This window comes from Dermochelys coriacea, chromosome 9 (genome assembly GCF_009764565.3).
Source record: "Dermochelys coriacea isolate rDerCor1 chromosome 9, rDerCor1.pri.v4, whole genome shotgun sequence".
NCBI lineage: Eukaryota > Metazoa > Chordata > Testudines > Dermochelyidae > Dermochelys > Dermochelys coriacea.
The window spans coordinates 104268049-104287056 of NC_050076.1; the positions used below are offsets into that span (position 1 = coordinate 104268049).

Consider the following 19008-nt stretch of genomic DNA (forward strand, 5'->3'; position numbering starts at 1 on the left):
CAGCTGGATGTGCTCTACTGCCCAAGCCTAGGGAGCTAAGAACCTGGGCCCCGCCGGCTAGAGCACTGGCTGTGCCCCAGCCTGTAGACTAGGGCTAGCTGAGGCCACACATCTGACTGATCTGCCCAGGCTCACCAGGACAACCTTCCACACGGGAGAAACTGCCCTGGCTTCCTCTGGCCTCATGCCCAGGGCAGCTGAGCACAGCAGAGGCAGCCAGGCCTGAAGCAGAGGTCAGAGGCAGCCAGGCCTGAAGCCCTTTGAGCCCCAGAGCAAGGCTCAGGGTGTGTGTTCTGGCTGGAAAGTGACTAGCACAAAGTGCTTCTGTGCCACTATCTCAGAGCCCACCTTGGGGTGGGGGGGCTGGCAGCAGAGCCCCAGCCCCCTCCCCCCCAGGACCTTTCAGCTCACCCCCCATGAGCAGTCCACTGGAGTGATCACACAGGAAAGGGCACAGGTACAGCACAAAGAGCTGGCTGTGGGGGCATGCTCCTGGAAATCTAGTGCAGGGAGGAGTCAAGCCAGCCCCCAGAGACACTGGGTGAGTGACAGAAGTGCTCACACCTTCCTGGCCAGTTCCACAGAAGGCTTCCTTTGCCAGGCAGCATCACACTGCCCTCTTTGGCTTTAACCAGAACTAGCTGGCTCCCTTCTAGGCCCAGCCTCTGCTAGCAACCAGGACTGGACACAAGTGGCAGCAGCCACACGGACAGAAATCTAAGCAAAGCTCTGAAGGAAGGTAACAGTGACTGGGGCTGCAGGCCAGGCACCTCCTCAGCCCCAGGGTAGCGATCCCCAGCTGTACAGCTTGCAGAGACCTTCCTAGGCCAGAGGCTAATGCTGCATGAGACATGCTGGCTGTTTGCCTGCACTTCGGAAGGGATTAGTAATCCCTCTACCAAGAGGCCTAGGCATGCCCCACTGGAGGAGTGAGTTCAGAGAGGAACACGTCGGCCTCCCCCTCCTTTAGCTTGTGCCTCTGAGTAGGAGGCCAGAGGAAGCCCAGGCAGGGAAGACATCTCCCCTTGCCTCCCCACGCTGCCTCTCCCTCCACTGGCACAGCGCTAGCAGATGGGACTTTGATTTCTCCTTGCCGCAAACTCAAGGCTGGAACCAGCTAGTGGCAGAAGCTTCACCCACCCCCAGTTCAGCTGCAGGAGGCTTAGAAGATGCTGTGATGACCCCATGCCAGCCACCACCCTGGGACATTTCCTCTAACGGGGAGGAAGGGAGGGTGATTTGGGACAGGGCACTACGGAAGGGAGGGGTCTATGGCCTCTCCCCCCTGCCAGGAGAGACAGGCACCCTCAAGAGTGCAGAGGAGGATTCCTTGAAGCCCAAGCAGGTAGCACTGCTAGAGCCAGTCTGTCCTCACTCCCTGCTCAGCTGACAGATGCTGTGATGTGAGTGAGGGCCACAGAGGGACCCACAGCCCAAGGGTCCGTGGGTACCAGCCCCACAGCAGAGTACCTCACACCACACCTGTAAGGGCCTCAGAGGGAAGCTGCGACAAGGGAGCTGTGCCCAGGGCAGGCTGGGGAGGTGCTCTATGGGACCCCATGTACCACAGACATCCCAGGCTGCCTCAGGGCAAGACAACAGGACCCAGTTTGCAATGGGGCCACGTCCAGACCCTAGAGTGGTACTTCCTGTGCTGGGCACTGGCTGCAACCGAGCCTGGGGGGCTCTTTCCAGCTGGCCTTGCCAGGAGCACTAGGTCCTGCGAGGCTGCAGCCCCCCCGGCCAGGGGGGTAACGCATGCCACCGGGGGTGCTGCAGAGCCCTCCTGCTGCTCAAGGGGAAGGAAGAGAACTTTATTTACTTTTTAAAAAACAAAAGCCACAATTAAGAGTCCCCATCCCCCCCACAGGTGTCCATGAAAACAGTCACCGCTCGCTCTCGGAACTGGGCTGCAGGGTTTTCCTTCAGGCTCTCCAGAGCAGTGCACCCCTGCGAGGAGCCTGGCACCCTTGCGAGGAGCCTGCTAGATGGGTTCTTGTAACAGGCAGACAGACCCTCCATGCTTCGCTGTCACTCGCCTTCCAAGGCACATGCCTGTTTCTCTCCCCAGCCCTCTGAGAGGGAGCCTGGGGGAGGGGGGAACAAACAAGAGCATCATGGGACAAAAGAGACAGAGCGAGTCACTGCTACTCACTCCTGTCACTTCAGCACATGCCTGGGTCTGAGGCAGCCACAAGCAGGACCAGGGGACATGGAGAACAGCTGGCACAGACAAGCAGGCCAGCTGCCCGGTAGCATGAAACCTTAACTCCTGGCCTAGTCTGCATAATGACGCTCCCATTGCCTACAGGAAGGGCACTGCAGGAAGGAGACTCCAGCACAGCCTGGCCCACCCGTGAGGGAAAGGCCCAGGACCCCAGCCCAGGGAGGCTGGTACAAGACAAGATGCTCCCAGCTCCTGACCCAACTCTCTGCAGGGGCTGGAGACATTGGGCTAAGGACAGCACCTCATCCTGGGCACTGTAAGGGAGTGCATGGTCTGTCTGCCCCAGGGGCAGAGGGTGCACTCACTGGCTCTGGTCCATAATGGGGTGACCTCACATACAGCACTCTAGCTGCTGGGTGAGAGGTGAAGCTGCGGGTCTAATTCTCCCCAGGCGCTGGGCTCACAGTGCCACCTTTCCTCATGCAAGGAGGGGGCTTTGGGAAGGTTGGCAAGAGGGATTTCCAGGGCATGGCCACTGTCAGAGGAGGGGATCACCTACCTGCTCTCAGCTGAGCCTCCAGGGAGGAGATCGTCCTTTGATAGGCTTCACATTGGGCATCTCTTGCAGCTGAGGAACAGGGGAGAGTTCAGCGTGTGCCCAGCCAGCCCCAGCAGAGCACCCAACGGGGATGCTTGTGGGCAGAGGGGAAGGGAGCCCGAGCGCAGGATTCTTGTGGTTGTTTCCACTGCATGGGATAGGGACACAATGGCTCAGTGCCCAACCGCAGCATGGTTCCTGGGGCTCCCAGGAACTGGAGGGGGCACCTCCACCCCACCCAGTGGCCATGTTTCAGCAGCAGCACTCCAGCTCCCACTTACACACTAGCATGGCACAGTCTAGGAGGGGGAGGGGTTTCTACCCCACATACCAAGCTCATTCTTCACTCTTTGCAGCTCACTCCTTACTCTCTGCAGCTCCTGGGAGAGCAGCTGACCTGGAAGCTGACAGAGAAAGGCTGTTCACCACCAAGCAGAGCGAGCAGATCGAGGGACGTGATCGTTCCCCTCTATTCGACACTGGTGAGGCCTCATCTGGAGTACTGTGTCCAGTTTTGGGCCCCACACTACAAGAAGGATGTGGATAAATTGGAAAGAGTACAGCGAAGGGCAACAAAAATGATTAGGGGTCTAGAGCACATGACTTACGAGGAGAGGCTGAGGGAGCTGGGATTGTTTAGTCTGCAGAAGAGAAGAATGAGGGGGGATTTGATAGCTGCTTTCAACTACCTGAAAGGGGGTTTCAAAGAGGATGGCTCTAGACTGTTCTCAATGGTAGCAGATGACAGAACGAGGAGTAATGGTCTCAAGTTGCAATGGGGGAGGTTTAGATTGGATATTAGGAAAAACTTTTTCACTAAGAGGGTGGTGAAACACTGGAATGCGTTACCTAGGGAGGTGGTAGAATCTCCTTCCTTAGAGGTTTTTAAGGTCAGGCTTGACAAAGCCCTGGCTAGGATGATTTAACTGGGACTTGGTCCTGCTTTGAGCAGGGGGTTGGACTAGATGACCTTCTGGGGTCCCTTCCAACCCTGATATTCTATGATTCTATGATTCAATCAGGGAAGCCAGTGAGATACAAGCCGTTCTGCTGCCCCTTGCCTAGTGCACTTTGATGCTGCAGGGGTCTGGAGCAGAGTTTCATAGGGGGACCCTGGTGTCCAGCCCCACCCAGGCAGGGACCAGAACAGCCCATGGCATCGTGACAGTCTGTAGCTGGCACATGCCTGATGGAAGTAATTCCTTGGGAAGTGGGAGCTTTGAGCACCAGAGGTGGACATGGCATTGCATAGGGGAGAGGGCAGAGAACGGACATGGCCCCATCACCACAGCGCTGGGCACCTCCCAAGCATTTAGAAGAACACTGTTCCCATCTGCTTGGCTTGTAGTCCGTCTGCTGCATGTGAACAGGGCCACACGTCTGGGCAGAGCCAAGTCAAAGCAATGGTCCTGCATTGAGTCAGAGCTGCTCACTCCTCCCCCTTGCAGCAGAGCTCCATGGCCTGTGCCCAGTTCCTATGACATTTCTGTCTCCTGTGGCCACCAGCATCTCCCAATGGGGAGACTGGTCAGGGGAGGTCAGGGTTGCAGAGGGGGCAGCACCTCACACATCCAGGCCGCTCCCAGGCAGGGCTTTCGTTAGCAGGACGAGTGCAGCTCTAGGGCTCTATGGAGTAGGGAGCCACTGCTGAGAGCAGCACTGGGACGATGTGTTCATGGAGATCAGAATTGCCTGGCAGGGTGCACTTTGGACCAGTTAATGAGTGGCTTCAGCCCTCGATTTTCAGAGTGGCAGCAGTCAAGCTTCCAGGACACACACATCACCGTGGCCAGTCCATGTCCATTAGCTGGAACATGGAGTCCTGCCTAGTCACGTAGATGTGGGTGGTTTTTGCCATTGTGGGATCTGGGCATCAAGCAACGGTAGAAATCCGGGGGTCCCAAGGCTGCTGGCGACTAAGGGTGAGAGGCCAAGGAGAGGAGAATGCTCTGAAGCTCTTCCTTCCCCTCCAAGTCTCACCTTACTGGTACCTGGGTGCAGCTTTGGGAGCTGCTCTGCATTCAGCCCCGGCCTGGCCGAAAGTCACAAGAGCCCCTGCCCTAAAGAGCCCATGTTTTAAAGGCTCAGGTATCCCAGGGACCATCCCAGTCCCACAGAGCACCTCCTTCATCCCACCGTTCCTCTGGCCCTGCTGCGCCATGCCCCAGACACCTTCTGAGAGCTGTGCTGAGTGATGCCAGGAGACGGCCTTCTGTTACCTGCATGGAGGGCGCTGCACCTCTACTCTCCAGGGCAGAGTCAGGGAGGAAACTACTGAGAGAAGCTGGGGAATTCCCACCTGCCTGAGGCTGGGCCATTTCACCTGCAAAGAGAGACTCAGACATGGTGCAGAACTATCCAGGCCCATCTGCTCTCCTGTCCTCCCTCCCCACCCCCCAAGCCTTGCTCCAGGCACCTGGATTGGGGAGGGTCCCAGGCTTGCCCTGCCCACTCGTGCTGCAGTCTGAACAGCTGCCACTCACGGCACAGGACAAGTCTTTGTTCCAGCATGGGGCATTTTCCTGGGATGCTGCTGCCCTCCATTGGAAAGAAGTTGCACCTGCACCACTTAAAACTTCCCCCAAATTGCCCATGGGCACCCGAGGGGCGAGCAAGTCTTAATACTGATTACTGTTCAGATGCCCCAAATGCCTTCACCAAGGCTAGTCCAATTCTACCAAGGGATGGGAACAGCATAGCAATGCCCCAAGCATCAGTGCAGTTCTTTGGCAGAGCCAAGAATTATCCTGATGGGCTGTGGGAAAGGCCCTGCCACCCAGAGCATAGCTCCTGGAGGATGGGGCATTGCATAGGAGGGTGGGATCACTCCAGAGCTGCAGCCCTTGGGGAAGGCCCTGCCTCCTGCCCCAGAGCAATCTGGAGACAAGATCTGGCAGCTCCAACCCTGCCAATCTCAGCTGCACAAAGGGCAATACAGGCTCCAGCCCCAAGAGCATGGAACAGTCCACTGGCTTAGTCAGGGAACTAACAGGTTTCAGAGTAGCAGCCGTGTTAGTCTGTATCTGCAAAAAAGAAAAGGAGGACTTGTGGCACCTTAGAGACTAGCAAATTTATTTGAGCATAAGCTTTCGTGATCTACAGCTCACTTCATCGGATGCATTCAGTGGAAAAAAGCTGAAGTGAGCTGTAGCTCACGAAAGCTTATGCCCAAATAAATTTGCTAGTCTCTAAGGTACCACAAGTCCTCCTTTTCTTTTTTCAGGGAACTAAGTTTCTAATTGTTTACTGGCAGAGATTTGCTGTCTTTCCTCCCCTTCAGGAGCAGAGCTCAGCACGGACTCTCCTGCCAGGAGCCCATGGAGGATGTGGAGATGGGCCCCAAACACACTATGCCATTTGCCAGCTCCCCTTTAGCCCTGGCCAGCAAATCAGAGAATCTCAGGAGCCATGAACATGGGTGGGAGCCTTAAGCAGCCAGTGGCTGGCCTAGGACAGTGGCTCTGAAGGGGTGGGGTGATGATAGATGCCAGGTTTGTGTGCTGTCTAATCATTTCAGGCCCCCCACCCGAGAGGCTCCCTAATTCCAGTGGAAGGATAAGGTGTGCCTTAGCGCCAAGAGAAGCAGACCTGGTGAAGGAACCACTCAGGCAGGAGTTCCTGCTCCGTTTGCCAAGAACCCAGTCCCCGGACTGCTAACCATGTCTCACAGCATCCCAAAGCCACTGAACCGCTCACTCACCTGCACTGGGTAAGTCTTGCCCCACAGCCAGCGCTGGTTTATCCTCAGTGTCTGCAGAGAGCACTTTTCCTCCACTGGGCTCCACGGCTTGTGCAGCTGCTGCTGAGTTAGTGTCTAGAAAGTGATGGTGAAGGGCGTCAGCCTCTGCCCAGGTAGCGTCAAGACAGTGGGATCTGCACTAACCAGGACACTCCATGATGGAGCCCACGACTAGAGCTCCAGGCTGGGAAAGCCCAGCAGGGCCCTGGGGAAGGAGGCTCAAAGGAGCACTTCTGCTTCACACTGGGCAGCCCTTTGCGGAGCCAGCATCCACCCCCCGCCCTGGGAATCAGCCCGATTCTCTGGAGACAGGGGAGGAGATGGATAATCTGACCTGGCCCTGCAGCTCTCGGTGCTGCCCTGAGCCCTCTCTGTCCACCAGCCCTGCCTGCAGCAGGGAGGCAACAGGACTAAGAGTCTCTTCCCTGCCAAGACCTACCTTTACCTAGGCGAGCTCGCTTGGGGGAAGGGAGCCTTTTGGGGGAGGCTGTTGTCCTCCCTGTTGGTCTCAGCCGGGAGTGGGGAGCCCTGGCAGGAATCGTGGCAGTGGCAGCCCTTCGAACAGGCAGCTTGTTGCAGCTAAGTTTGGCAACACCTGCAAGGAGATGAGGAGTGTTAGCCTGGAGGAGATCTAGCCCAGCTACGGAGGGGCTGGCCCCAGAGTAGCAATGCCAGGGACTGGAGCATGTGCGTATGCAACCTCAGTGCTTACCCATGCTCCTCACCCTCTGCCCCCCTAGCCTCCAACCCCAGCTCAGGAACCCCACGGCCTCCCCTGCCCAGAACGCAGCACTCCCACCACACAGTGAGCGCAAGGCGCAGAGAAAGCAAGGCCAGCAAGACCGCGGCAGCTCACAGACCACCACAGAGCTGGAGCTAGGGTCCAGCACAGGAATCCCAAGACAAGTGAGCAGGCACCTTCCATTCCCAGCCCATGCAACTCTCCCGATGAGCGTTGAGGGTGCTCCCCCAGCTCCCCCACAACGCTGCTCCCTGCCTGCAGCACTACAGGAGCTCCCTGCTCTGCACCCAGCAGGATTACGGGCAGTTACTTTCAGTCTCTTTGTCCTGGGGGCTGGATCTGGCTCCTGGATACCCACTGGGAAGAGAGCATGCTGGCTGCAGGGTCCCACTGGTGTGCTCCACGCTGCTGGGTCTGGGCTTCATTAGTCTTAGCCTGGTACCTGGGGATGAGAAGAAAAGGAGAACAAGGATTTCACAGCCCCAGAGCGCAGCCAGGGAAGCGGAAACGTCCAGCCAGGGCACTGCCACAGACAGCAGCTGGTCTCACCATCAGGTCAGACCCTCCTTCCCAGCCTCTCCCCAACACTACTGGCCTCCTTTCATTGAGTCTGCTCACCTGGGTGAGTTGGGAGTTTGGTTCCAGGAGCTCCAGCCTCTTTGCTCATGCAGAGGATCCCTGGACCCAGAGAAACCTGGGATCCCATGAGCAAGGGTCTGCTGCTGCTGCTGCGTCCTGGGAGTTTGGCAGGAGGCCGGAGGGATGAGGGGCACTTGTCACTGCAAGGTAGCTTTGTAGCACTCCTCTTCACAGTGCTGCTGGCAGGGAGCTAGAGCCAGACAGATGAGCCATGGATTAGACCCTGATGGCAAGCAGGAAGGCAGGCCAGGCCTCTCCTGCCCCCTCCCCTACTACCATTCAGACGCAGGCTCAGACCCCGAGTCTGTCCAATACCACCTCCAGAACAGCGGCCAGCCCAGGGGTTGCTCTGGTGGACCCTTCTGCCTCCTGAACACCCCCTGGCCTGGAGTCCATGGCTCACTCCCACCCCCCGCTGGAGAAGGAGCAGCCCCTCTGAAATGGCATTTCTGGAGCCATCATAGCATCATAACAGCAATAAACCAGGTCTCCAGAGAAGCACCAGGAACCTGCGGATGGTCAGTCCCAAGCCCTCTGCTCCCCCTGCTACTCCTTGTGCGACTGCCAAGGCTCCCCCGGCATGGGGAGCTTCCACAGTGGAGTCACCTCCCACATATCTTGGGTTTAAGCCTAGGCCAGCTTTTGAGAGGTCCATAGCCCCAGTCTTAGTATCCACCCACTTGTACCGGCTTTCCTCAAACCAACAGTCTCACCAACTCCTAGCTCTACCACAAGGCCCTCCAGTTCACAGATCCAAACCAGGGTGTTCTAAGGGTCAACATAAGCCAACATCCCCTGCCTCTAACTTCACATTCATCCTTCCCAAGCCACCAGGGCAGGGCTGCTTTGCCTCAAGCGTCCCCCACAACAGTAGAAGGTCAGCCACCCATCCCTTGGGTACCCAGGTCACCCTGTCATTACCCATGCTACCTAGATTCAATCCAGCTCAGGTAGGCTGGCCACGGACAACTTTTGCTGTGTAGACAGACCAAGGTCTAGCATCCCATCTGACAGTATCCTGTACCATGTGCTTCAGAAGTTGTGAGCCCCCCTTGTGAGGAATTATGGAGTAGCTCCTTCCCCACCCCAGGGAGACATGCTCTGAAGCACAATGGTAGACATCCCTTAGGAATGGTAGACATCCAGCTCCTCTATGGACTGGTTGGGCAACCCACATTCTCTCTACCCCCAGTGGATCCACCTGTGGGTGGAGCAAGAGAGGCGCAGCCTCCCTGACTCAGTGTCTTCTCCCTGGCTCCTGACTTAACTCTTTCCTCAGTTCAGTTATTCTCCCAGAAACATGGGCATGTTCCTCCCAAGGGTACCAATTGGGGAGGCAGGAGCCTCTGCTCTGAGTTTCATACAGGGATCTGCAAGCTCCCAGACTGAGCTCTTGACATACCCGAATCCTGTGCTGTAGTTTACACTGCCCAGGCTACAGCAGAGCCACCCTGCCGCAGCTGCGCTGTGATGGGGGCAGTGTAATCATGCTTTATTGTGGGGGTGGGGGGAGACACGAGCTGAGCTCTCCTGGCAATAAACAATAGCCACCCCGAATGAGGGGTGGTCGCTTTATCATCGGGACAAAGCGTGGTCTATACTGGCGCTTTTCAGCGCTAAAACTTTTGTCCCTGAATGAGTTTTAGCGCTGAAAGTGACAGTGTAAACACAGCCTTGGTGTGAAATGTGAGTTCTACAGAGGAGAGGTGCCCCTGGGGCAGCGCGTCAGTATTTTGTTTACAAACAGAGGCAGGGTGATTAAGTTCAGAAAGGGCTGGTGATTAAATGAAGGGTATGGATATTTAGATGTAAAAGAAGAATCTCCCCATGGAGGGGGAGAGATTGTTTGAGAGAACAAGGGGGCGGGGGGAGAATTCAGAAAAAAATACAGCAAAGCATTGAGCCCAGGTTACATTCAGAAAAGGGGGAGATTTGGGGGTGCAGGTGAAAAGAAGGAGTCAGACACCCAGGGCAGGGCTAGCTGTATATAGAGAAGTGCCCACACTACCTGCAGTACTTACGTGGCCTCATCACCATAGTATCTAAGGGAATGTCTACACTGGAAACTTCAAAGTGCTGCCATGGGAACACTCTCTTGGTAATCCACCTCAAGGTGATTAGCTCCAAGCTCCCAGTGCTCTACATTAGCGCTTTAAAGCGCTCAGACTTGCTGCGCTCAGGGGGGTGATTTTTCACATCCCTGAGCCAGCAAGTTAGAGCGCTATAAAATGTAAGTGTAGACAAGCCCCAAGGCTGCGCCTCGCAAGGTCTAGCCTATTTCTCCTCCCTGCCCCTCAAAGAGGTCAAGCAGTGCTATTATCTCATCTCCATTGTACAGGTGGGGAACTGAGGCACACACAAACTAAAGGCCAGATTTTCAAAGGTATTCAGGCACCTAGTGAGATTTTCAAATGCACTTAGAAGTTTTGGTTCTTTGTAAATCCCACTAGATACCTAGCAGCATCTTTGGGGGCCTAAAAGTCTTAGAAATTCTGTCCTTAAAGCACTGGCCTGGGGTCAGACAGGAAGTCCATGGGGGGAGTAGAATCCAAGTTTTTCAGAGCTAGCTCCCTATCCAGCAGACCAGCTGCTCTCTCTGCTGTATGCTTGGGGGGGGGGGGGGGAGAAAGCAGGTGGTGGGAGGGAGGAGAGGACTCTGGTAGATGGGAGCAAAACCAAGGCGGCCAGTTCTCCGAGACTCCAGCAATCAGTCCCAGGAGGTCGGGATGGAGGTCATGGTTGACAGCATAAAAATCAGCACAGAGGTTAGGAAGGCTGGAGAAAGAGTCAGATGAGAGGAGATCACTTAACTCCCAAGGGGTGGCAGGTTCTGCCCCACGCTGGGTTGTACAGCAATGGCTGCTGTGCAATTTTAACTGAAAACCATTTTGTTTTGTGATTTTTTGTTCTGAGTTTGAGAAAAAGGAAGGAATGAGAAACTATCGTCTGAGTATCAGATGCGATTATACATCAAATTCTTAGGGTTTCAGCTGTATCCAGGCCAATTCCACAACAAAGAACAGAAACTACATCCACCGAGTTCATAAAGTCGACCATTATTGCCATGATTTGTGTTATTCACTGGGCACCATCTGTGTGCTCAGCACTGTTCAAAATATGCCAGAAAATCCAGTCCCTGAGCCAATGCATCTAAGCTGTGTAACTCTGGATAAGATGGCTCAGATATTTAAGTGTGAAGTGTATAGTTATTGATCGCACACATTATCACATGGTCACTGTGATGTTTATATCTATGAGTTGAGGCACTGATGGCAACAGAAGTGGATTAAGAACTAGAAGATTTGACCCTCCAATGTTCTTTCAAGAGGAAGAACTGCCCAGCGCTCCTGTGCCTGTTTATTTCCCTTTCCTGCCTGCAGTGGCCCTGATATACCTCAGAAATCTTATTTTTTTTCCTCAACTTTAAAATATAGAATTTGCTTGGTGTTTAGTTTTAAATATCCTCCTGTGAGAACTGCAACTCAATCACTGTAGCGTTATGCTTAAGAGCCTTCTGGAAAGTAACTAGCCTTTAAACAGAAATAAAAGCAGTGTTACCAAGGCTCATGATTTTGTCATGAGTTTCATGATAATTGTGACCCCGAAAGGCTCAAAAAAGCAGAAGGTAAATAAAAATAACCCCAAATCTGTTATTTTTACATAATCTCATGATTTTAAAGCCAATCTCGTGATTTTTGGTGAGCCTGATTCATGACTTTTGACCATTTGGGATTAGCAATACTGTGAAAGTGACTTGAAAGTGTCACTTTCCCTCCTGTTTAAGGTCAGTTTCTAGTCTATTATTTGTAGTGAGGTAACACCCCAACAACTCCAGGCAGGTGCAGTATAAATTCTGAGGGCTTTGCCCTACTTGGATGTTTCCAAAGTTAAATGATCTATTCCAAGATTGATGAACTGCAAAAAAGTGATAAAAAGTCATCTAGATTTTTCTAGAATGGTTGTATTTAAGAGTTAGTAACAAAGAACATACATTAAAATTTTAAACCTAACCAGTGTTCCTTAAGTGACTTGACAGAACATGTGAGAACAAGTTAGTATTGGAGCTGAGTGGGTCTAACAAACATAGGAATTAGATACAGCGCTCCTATCAGCTAATTTCTGAATTATCTGCACAAAAAAACACCCTAGAGTTCCCAGGTGCCTAAGTAACCCTTGGAATCACGATTGAAGTTGACCCCCAAAAAATCTGAAATGGCTCCTGGGCCCTCCCTCACGCTGCTCCTATGGGATGCTGAAGTAAGGGGCAGTTGGAAGAGGCACTTGGCATTACTAGGCAGCAGGAAGCTGTAGCACCCTCCCCCACTTACTTGGGCAGCAGGCTGGGTCTCCACATTGGATCCCTGGCTTGTTTTTCTAGTGGCAGCTGCTTTCTGCATGCTGGGTCGTGAGTTACCTAGAGACAGTCTTGTTGCTTTCCCCTCCAAGGTGATGCCTCTGCTCCTTGGAGGCAGGCCTGCTCTCAGCAGCTCTCGAGAAGCTCTCCGAGATTCAAAGGAAGTGAGGGCCAGACTCCTACTTGCTCTTGGGGTGGTAAAGGCCAGGGGCAGTGATTTGATAGCAGCTTGGCCTTCAGCACTGGAACAGTTTCTAGAAGACACAGGCAATGCAGTACTCCTCTGAGGTGGTTTGAGAGTGACCTTGCCACAGGTCTCTTCAGGTAGGTTCCTGCACTTGGACAGGGAGCTCTGGGTTACCTTGGGCGCTGCAGATTTACAGCCAGCCTGACGTGGGCAGGTTAGCTCTCTTGGCATTGAACGTCTAGAGGAGTTTGGGTCCCTCTGTTCCAAGTCCTCTCCTAGGGGACTACCTGTCACAAAGTGAAACTTTGCTGGTCCCATCAGTGGGGTGGAGGTTGCAAAGGAACTGGAGCCTAGAGAGACCGTGCTTTCATTGGATACCATTTCCAGCTCCTGGGTTCTATAAGCAGACCCACTCCGCTCTAGATCATCTGCCTCTGAATCCTTGAAGCTTGACTGCTCAGCCAGTCGCTCCCTTTCCACAGGCAAGGTCACAGTCGACCCAAGCGGATTAGCAGCGGAGATCTCAAATGTCATCTGTCTAAGGGAAGCACTGGCGTGACCAGGCCCCTGCAGCTCAACGGTGAGGTTCAGCGCACTGAGAGCCAGCGCCTGCAGACCTGGCAATCGCCTCTGCTCTGCATCTTCCGCGCCCTTCCCGGGCACGGCTCCCCCGGCCCCGGCAGGCAGGACTTCCACGGTAGCCCCGTGGCTCTGGCCGCCGCGCTCCCGGTCCCGGTCCCGGTCCCGGAGCCCCCCTCCGTCCTGCTGGCGAACCTGCTGCCGCCGGCCGGGCTCGCTGCCCGCCGGGCTCCAGCAGAGCAGCGCCTCTGCCCGCCGGGCCGCTTCACACTCGGCCCGGGGGCCCGGCCGCCCCCCCAGCAGAGACCAGGCGGCCTCCAAGGGCAGGGGCTCGGCCTCAATGCCGGAGAGCTCGGGGCCGGGCCGCCCCAGCTGCCGCGCGATGGCCAGGCACTCCTCCGCGAAGAAGCTGCGGAAGAGCGGGGGCTCGGGGGAAAGCGCCTCCCGCTCCCCGCCGCGGGCCGCTCCCGCGGGCTCGGCGAGCTCCGGCGCCTCCTCCCAGAGCGGGCTCAGGCGCCGCGGCTTCCGGGCCCTGGCCGGCGGCGCGGCCCCCACGCCCGGGACCGCGGCGCCCCGAGCCGCCGCCTCGCCGAGCCCGGCCTCGCGCCCGCCCCACGCGGGCACCGCGCCGGGGACAGCGGCCTCCTCCGCGCCGGCAGCGCCCCACGCGTGCGCGGCCCCGGGCGGGGGCTGCGGGGGCTCCATGCCGCGGACACGCGCGGCCAGCTGCGAGCGGCGCCCCGGGCAGGGGGAGCCCTCCGCCCGCCCCGCGTTCATACGCCGCTTCTCACGCCTATTGGGCGCCTCGCCACCAATCCGCGCCCTCCCTTCCCTCAGCCAGTCACCGCGCCGCGCCCCTGGGCACGTGCCCATTGCTCACCAATAGGAAGGGGGATCGCTGCGCGGCGGAAACGGCCTTGTCCAATAGGAGTGGGCGGGGTCTCTCCGCCCTGGGCCGCCGTCACGCGTGGCCCAGGCCGCTAGTTCCCCCTAGCGAGGTGGAGCTCGGGGGGGCGGGGCGGGGCTGGGGGTTCCCAGGTGGAGCCCGGCGGGGGGGGGGGGGCTCCCAGGTGGAGCTCAGGGAGGGAGTTCCCAGGTGGAGCTCGGCGGGGGGGGGCTGGGGGTTCCCAGGTGGAGCTCGGGCGGGGGGCTGGGTGTTCCCAGGTGGAGCTCGGCGGGGGGGGGGGCTGGGGGTTCCCAGGTGGAGCTCGGGCGGGGGGCTGGGTGTTCCCAGGTGGAGCTCAGGGAGGGAGTTCCCAGGTGGAGCCCGGCGGGGGGGGGGGGGGGCGGGGGGCTCCCAGGTGGAGCTCAGGGAGGGAGTTCCCAGGTGGAGCTCGGCGGGGGGGGGGCTGGGGGTTCCCAGGTGGAGCTCAGGGAGGGAGTTCCCAGGTGGAGCTCGGGCGGGGGGCTGGGTGTTCCCAGGTGGAGCTCAGGGAGGGAGTTCCCAGGTGGAGCCCGGCGGGGGGGGGGGGCTGGGGGTTCCCAGGTGGAGCTCAGGGAGGGAGTTCCCAGGTGGAGCTCGGCGGGGGGGGGGCTGGGGGTTCCCAGGTGGAGCTCAGGGAGGGAGTTCCCAGGTGGAGCCCGGCGGGGGGGGGGGGCTGGGGGTTCCCAGGTGGAGCTCAGGGAGGGAGTTCCCAGGTGGAGCTCGGCGGGGGGGGGGCTGGGGGTTCCCAGGTGGAGCTCAGGGAGGGAGTTCCCAGGTGGAGCTCGGCGGGGGGGGGCTGGGGGTTCCCAGGTGGAGCTCAGGGAGGGAGTTCCCAGGTGGAGCTCGGCGGGGGGGGGCTGGGGGTTCCCAGGTGGAGCTCGGCGGGGGGGCGGGGGGTTGGGTGTTCCCAGGTGGAGCTCAGGGAGGGAGTTCCCAGGTGGAGCCCGGCGGGGGGGGGGGGCTGGGGGCTCCCAGGTGGAGCTCAGGGAGGGAGTTCCCAGGTGGAGCTCGGCGGGGGGGGGCTGGGGGTTCCCAGGTGGAGCTCAGGGAGGGAGTTCCCAGGTGGAGCTCGGGCGGGGGGCTGGGTGTTCCCAGGTGGAGCTCGGCAGGGCGGCCCCTAACCTCACCGCCACTGGAGCTGCACAGGGGAGCAGCCCTGGGCAGAGGTCAGTATTTTCTTTTTTTCAAGCAGAGGCAGGTAAGAAAGGGCTGGTGATTAAACTAATGATCTGAAAGTCTAGCCTGTAAAAACAGGAATCCCTGGGTGGGACACAACAAAGGCAATAGCGGGAACAGGCATGAGGGTCAAAGGGCCAAGATGAGGGAGCCAGAAGGGGATGCCCATCAGAGACCCCGGACAACGCCCACTGCTCTGCGAAGGCGTCGAGAGAGCCGCCGGCTGCTGCCCCGAGGAACTCTGCCCGGATACGTGAACGGATAAAGGAACGAAAACAGTCCCTCCAGTCGCAAAGTCCCTCCCAGCCAACCTCCTCTCCCTGGTGTTGCGAATGGCCACCTTGGCCATGGCTAGGAGGAGGTTGATGAGGTGGTCCTGCGACTTCATGGGGCCTCGGATCGGGTGTGCGCAAATAAACAGGTTCAGGGAATAGTGCAGGCAGACCCTGAATAAAAGGAGCTGGAAGAGGGGCTGCAGGCTGGCGCACTGAAGGTACACATGTGCCAGGGTCTCCCTCGCCATGGAAGGGACAGGTTTCAGGGACAGAGGTGAACCGCAACAAGTACATGCCCGTGCTCACGACTCCATGAAGGAGCTACCAGCTGATATTCTCGGCAGGCTGCGGGACTAAGCTGGAATTTAAACTGGCCCACCAGGGTTCCCCACCCTCCACTGGTGGTAAAAGGTCCTGCCCCTTGGTATCTGGGCAGGACCCAAAAGTGGGGCAATGAAGCATGTGCAGCACGGGCACGTGTAGATTGTCTCTTGGCGCGGTTTGGAAATGAACCGGCTACATAGCATGCAGCCGGCTCAGACTACGGGAAGGGGAGGCCGGGAAGGCTCATGGGGCAGTGGACCAATGGAAAGATCTGGAAGGCCGGGAGTGAGAGGCGGGTGGGATGCACTCTCTCACAGAACCTACTCAAGGCATGGGGGGGGGAAGGGCTGACTCCATCTCCTGGAGTAAGCGCCGGGGGGTTGTAAGGGTGGAGAACTCCATGCGCCGACCAAGTGCCTGGGGATCCACCCAACCCCCCACGTCATAGTCCAGGTTGTCTCCGATCTTGTTGACTCCCGCCAGGACCAACCTCCGACACATCAAGGGGGACTCTGCCACCTTCACACAAAGATGGGGATTGTGTAGCAGGGGCTTGACAAGGAAATCTACCCCCTCGGTGGCTACCATGACCTGGTTGCTGAAACAAGCCTCCAGGTCTGGAGGAGGTCCTGGTGGAAGACCTCTTGGATGGAGAAAAAAAGAGTTCCCGGTCATATCAGAGCCCTTGCCGACGGCAGAGGAAGCTGTGCACCAATGTGCTCCACGCTGAGCTACCTGCACTGTAAAGGAGTCCTGGACCACAAGGAGCATGTCGTTGGCGTACGCCGACAGGACCAGCTGCTGCTCCAGCTCCCGAAACACCAACCCCATCAACTACCGGCAGAGGAGACAGAGGAAGGGCTTGATTGCCAGAGTATACAGCTGGCCTGACAGCAGACATCCCTGACGCACCTCGCACCCGAAGCTGACTGGCTCGGTCACGGTCCAGTTGAGCCTGACCAAACACTCTGCAAAAGCATACAACGCCTGGAGAGAACCCACAAACTGGGGCCTGAAGCTGAACGCCCACAGAGTGCCCAGGAGATACTCAGGGTCCTTCATGTTGAATGCCTTCTCCTGGTCCAGGGACAGGAGGGTGAACAACAGACCATCCCTATACCTGAGCTCCAGGAGATCCTGGACCAAATATGGCATGACCCAGGACGGTGTAGGTCTGGTCAGGATGGACTACGTACACTAGCATGGACCCCAGCTGCAGTGATGTGGCCTTCGCTACGACTTTGTAGTCTGTGCTGAGTGAGACAGGACACCAGTTCTGAAGGTTACGGAGGTCCCCCTTCTTTGGAAGCAAGGCAAGCACAGCTTCCGCCTACATGACAAAGGGAGGACCCTGCTCCCCAAGGACGTGGCCCAGACGGTGACAAGATCCGGGCCAAGGATGTTCCCAAACATGCAGTAGAACTCCACAGTCAGCCCATCCATGCCTAGAGGTTTATTAGTAGGCATGAGATAGAGGGCTTCTGAGAACTCAGCCAGAGTGAGAGGCAGCTCCAGCTGGTCCTGGTTGCCCGCGCTGGCCGTCAGGAGTTCATTCCAGAGTACTCTGCAAGCATTGGCGTCCGTTGGATCCAGGGAGAAGAGGCCGGCGTAGAAGGCTCTGTCCGTTCCACGCATCTCCTCCAGATCTGTGAGGGGGGCGCCGTCCTCCGCCAAAAGGCAGGTGACTTGCTTCTTTGCAGCTGAAAGTGCTTAGTACGTCACCAAATCTGGCCCAAGCTAGCAGGTTGGGCACCATGAAATTGAGGAACCCCCAATAAGTGACCACCTGTGACAATTTGGTTAAGTGATTTACCCAGCATCATGCACAAGCATTCTGTGGCAGAGACAGGGTTAAAAAAGTCCAGTTCTCCCAGGCAGCATTCAATTGCCTCAACCATGAGACTATCCTTTCTCTTCCTCATTCACTACACATCTTCAAATTTCTGCAGCTAACGAGGCAGGGTCCTACTTTCACTACACTGATTCAGACCCAGGGCAGGCCCAGCCTGTGCACTAAATGAGGCAGGGTCCTGTGGAAAAAGCAGTGTGATCATAAGCTGGCATAATCCTGGTGTTTCCTGTCAAGTGGTTGACATCGAAACTTTAACCTAACAGTTTTCTCTTTATTTTAAATGTAATTTCTGCGGTTTAAAACAACCAAATTTCATCATATGGAAGGGTGATCAGCAGGGTTGGAACCTTTAGATCCACCACACAGATGTTTGCTATTTGAGCTAACAGAGTAACTGACAGCAGGTGTAGGTTGTCATCCTGGTAGACCAGCACTGGAGGGGGATGAGACACTTTGCCATTGAGTTTCCACAGATATTTGCTGACAGCAGAGAAATATTCAGGCTCAAGGTTCTGGAGGAATGGTCTAGTGTTTACAGACTCTTCTGGCCATGGTCCCCACATCCAGGGTTTCTGCTTGATGTTGCCCTCTGATATCCTTATTTTGAACCTCTGACCTTCACTCCGATCCCTGTTTTTCATTAGTTGTCCCCCGTAATCAGTTGATCCTTGGGTCCAGTGGTCCCTCCTGTTAGGTTGGGGGAGGGGCCTTTAGCAATGGGTGGACTTGTGCCCGCCCACTTCCCAGGTTTTCCAGTACAACCTCTGCCCATCCCCTCCATCCTGTCTTTCCCCAAGTCTCCTCTTCCTAGTCTCCCTGGTCCTATCTTCCCCCCTCCTTTGTCCAATTTCAGTCCCCTCCCATCTACTAGAGACCTCAATATCTTTGCCCAGTCAGTCCCAGACCTCTCCCCAGAGCTCCTCATCTGATCCCTGTGATTCTGTTTTTTTATTTTAACGTTTCCTGGGAACTTATTGGTGTTTGTTACCAAAAAACAGGTGAAAATCAGTGCACAAAAATAACATCACAGTGTTCTGGGTAAATATCAGGGGATAAGAAGATAGAAAAAGCAACAGATAAGAGTACTGAAGTAAAAGCAGTTTAATGTGGTGGTTTATTTCATGAACTGTACATTATCAGTATCTACCTAGATGCTTGCTTGTGTGTGTGTGCGTGCATCTTCCACTATAGGCCCTAGCTTTAACAGACAGACTCATTTATTAACTAATGTAATTATCTGATTTTCCTAACAATCACTATTTTTATACTTGAGTGGTCTGAAATTCTCATGAAAAAAATCAGTACAGAGTAGCTTTTGTAAAATCCAGGAATATTTTGGTAAAAACAAAGGGCTTTACACACTTATAACAAGTCTCTGTGTGCAAAGCAGATCCCCCCCCAATGCTGATAATTTGGTCAAGTTTGGGTAGTTTTTCCACAGGAACAACACA

At 56.2% G+C, this 19008-nt stretch overlaps 1 protein-coding gene across 1 annotated transcript; it reads right to left on the bottom strand.

The window, feature by feature from the left end:
- Positions 1 to 1793: 1793 nt before the first annotated feature.
- Positions 1794 to 13878, bottom strand: LOC119861887. Its single transcript, XM_038417627.2, has 9 exons — positions 12214 to 13878; positions 7865 to 8075; positions 7557 to 7688; positions 6944 to 7099; positions 6466 to 6579; positions 4985 to 5088; positions 3097 to 3169; positions 2727 to 2795; positions 1794 to 2087 (listed from the first exon to the last, which is right to left on the bottom strand). Exons 1-9 carry the CDS (start codon positions 13876 to 13878, stop codon positions 2032 to 2034), a joined length of 2580 nt encoding a protein of 859 aa, XP_038273555.2. The 3' UTR covers positions 1794 to 2031.
- Between the last annotated feature and the right edge of the window lie 5130 nt (positions 13879 to 19008).

Bases quoted from the DNA above. Each gene is read 5' to 3' on its own strand.
- LOC119861887 (XM_038417627.2), bottom strand. From the start codon at position 13,878: ATGGGCACGTGCCCAGGGGCGCGGCGCGGTGACTGGCTGAGGGAAGGG. The intron at 3,170-4,984 runs GTAACAGAAGGC...TTTCTCTGTCAG, and splicing joins GTGCAGCGCCCTCCATGCAG to CTTCCAGGTCAGCTGCTCTC. The intron at 2,796-3,096 runs GTATGTGGGGTA...CCTGTTCCTCAG, and splicing joins AAGAGTGAAGAATGAGCTTG to CTGCAAGAGATGCCCAATGT.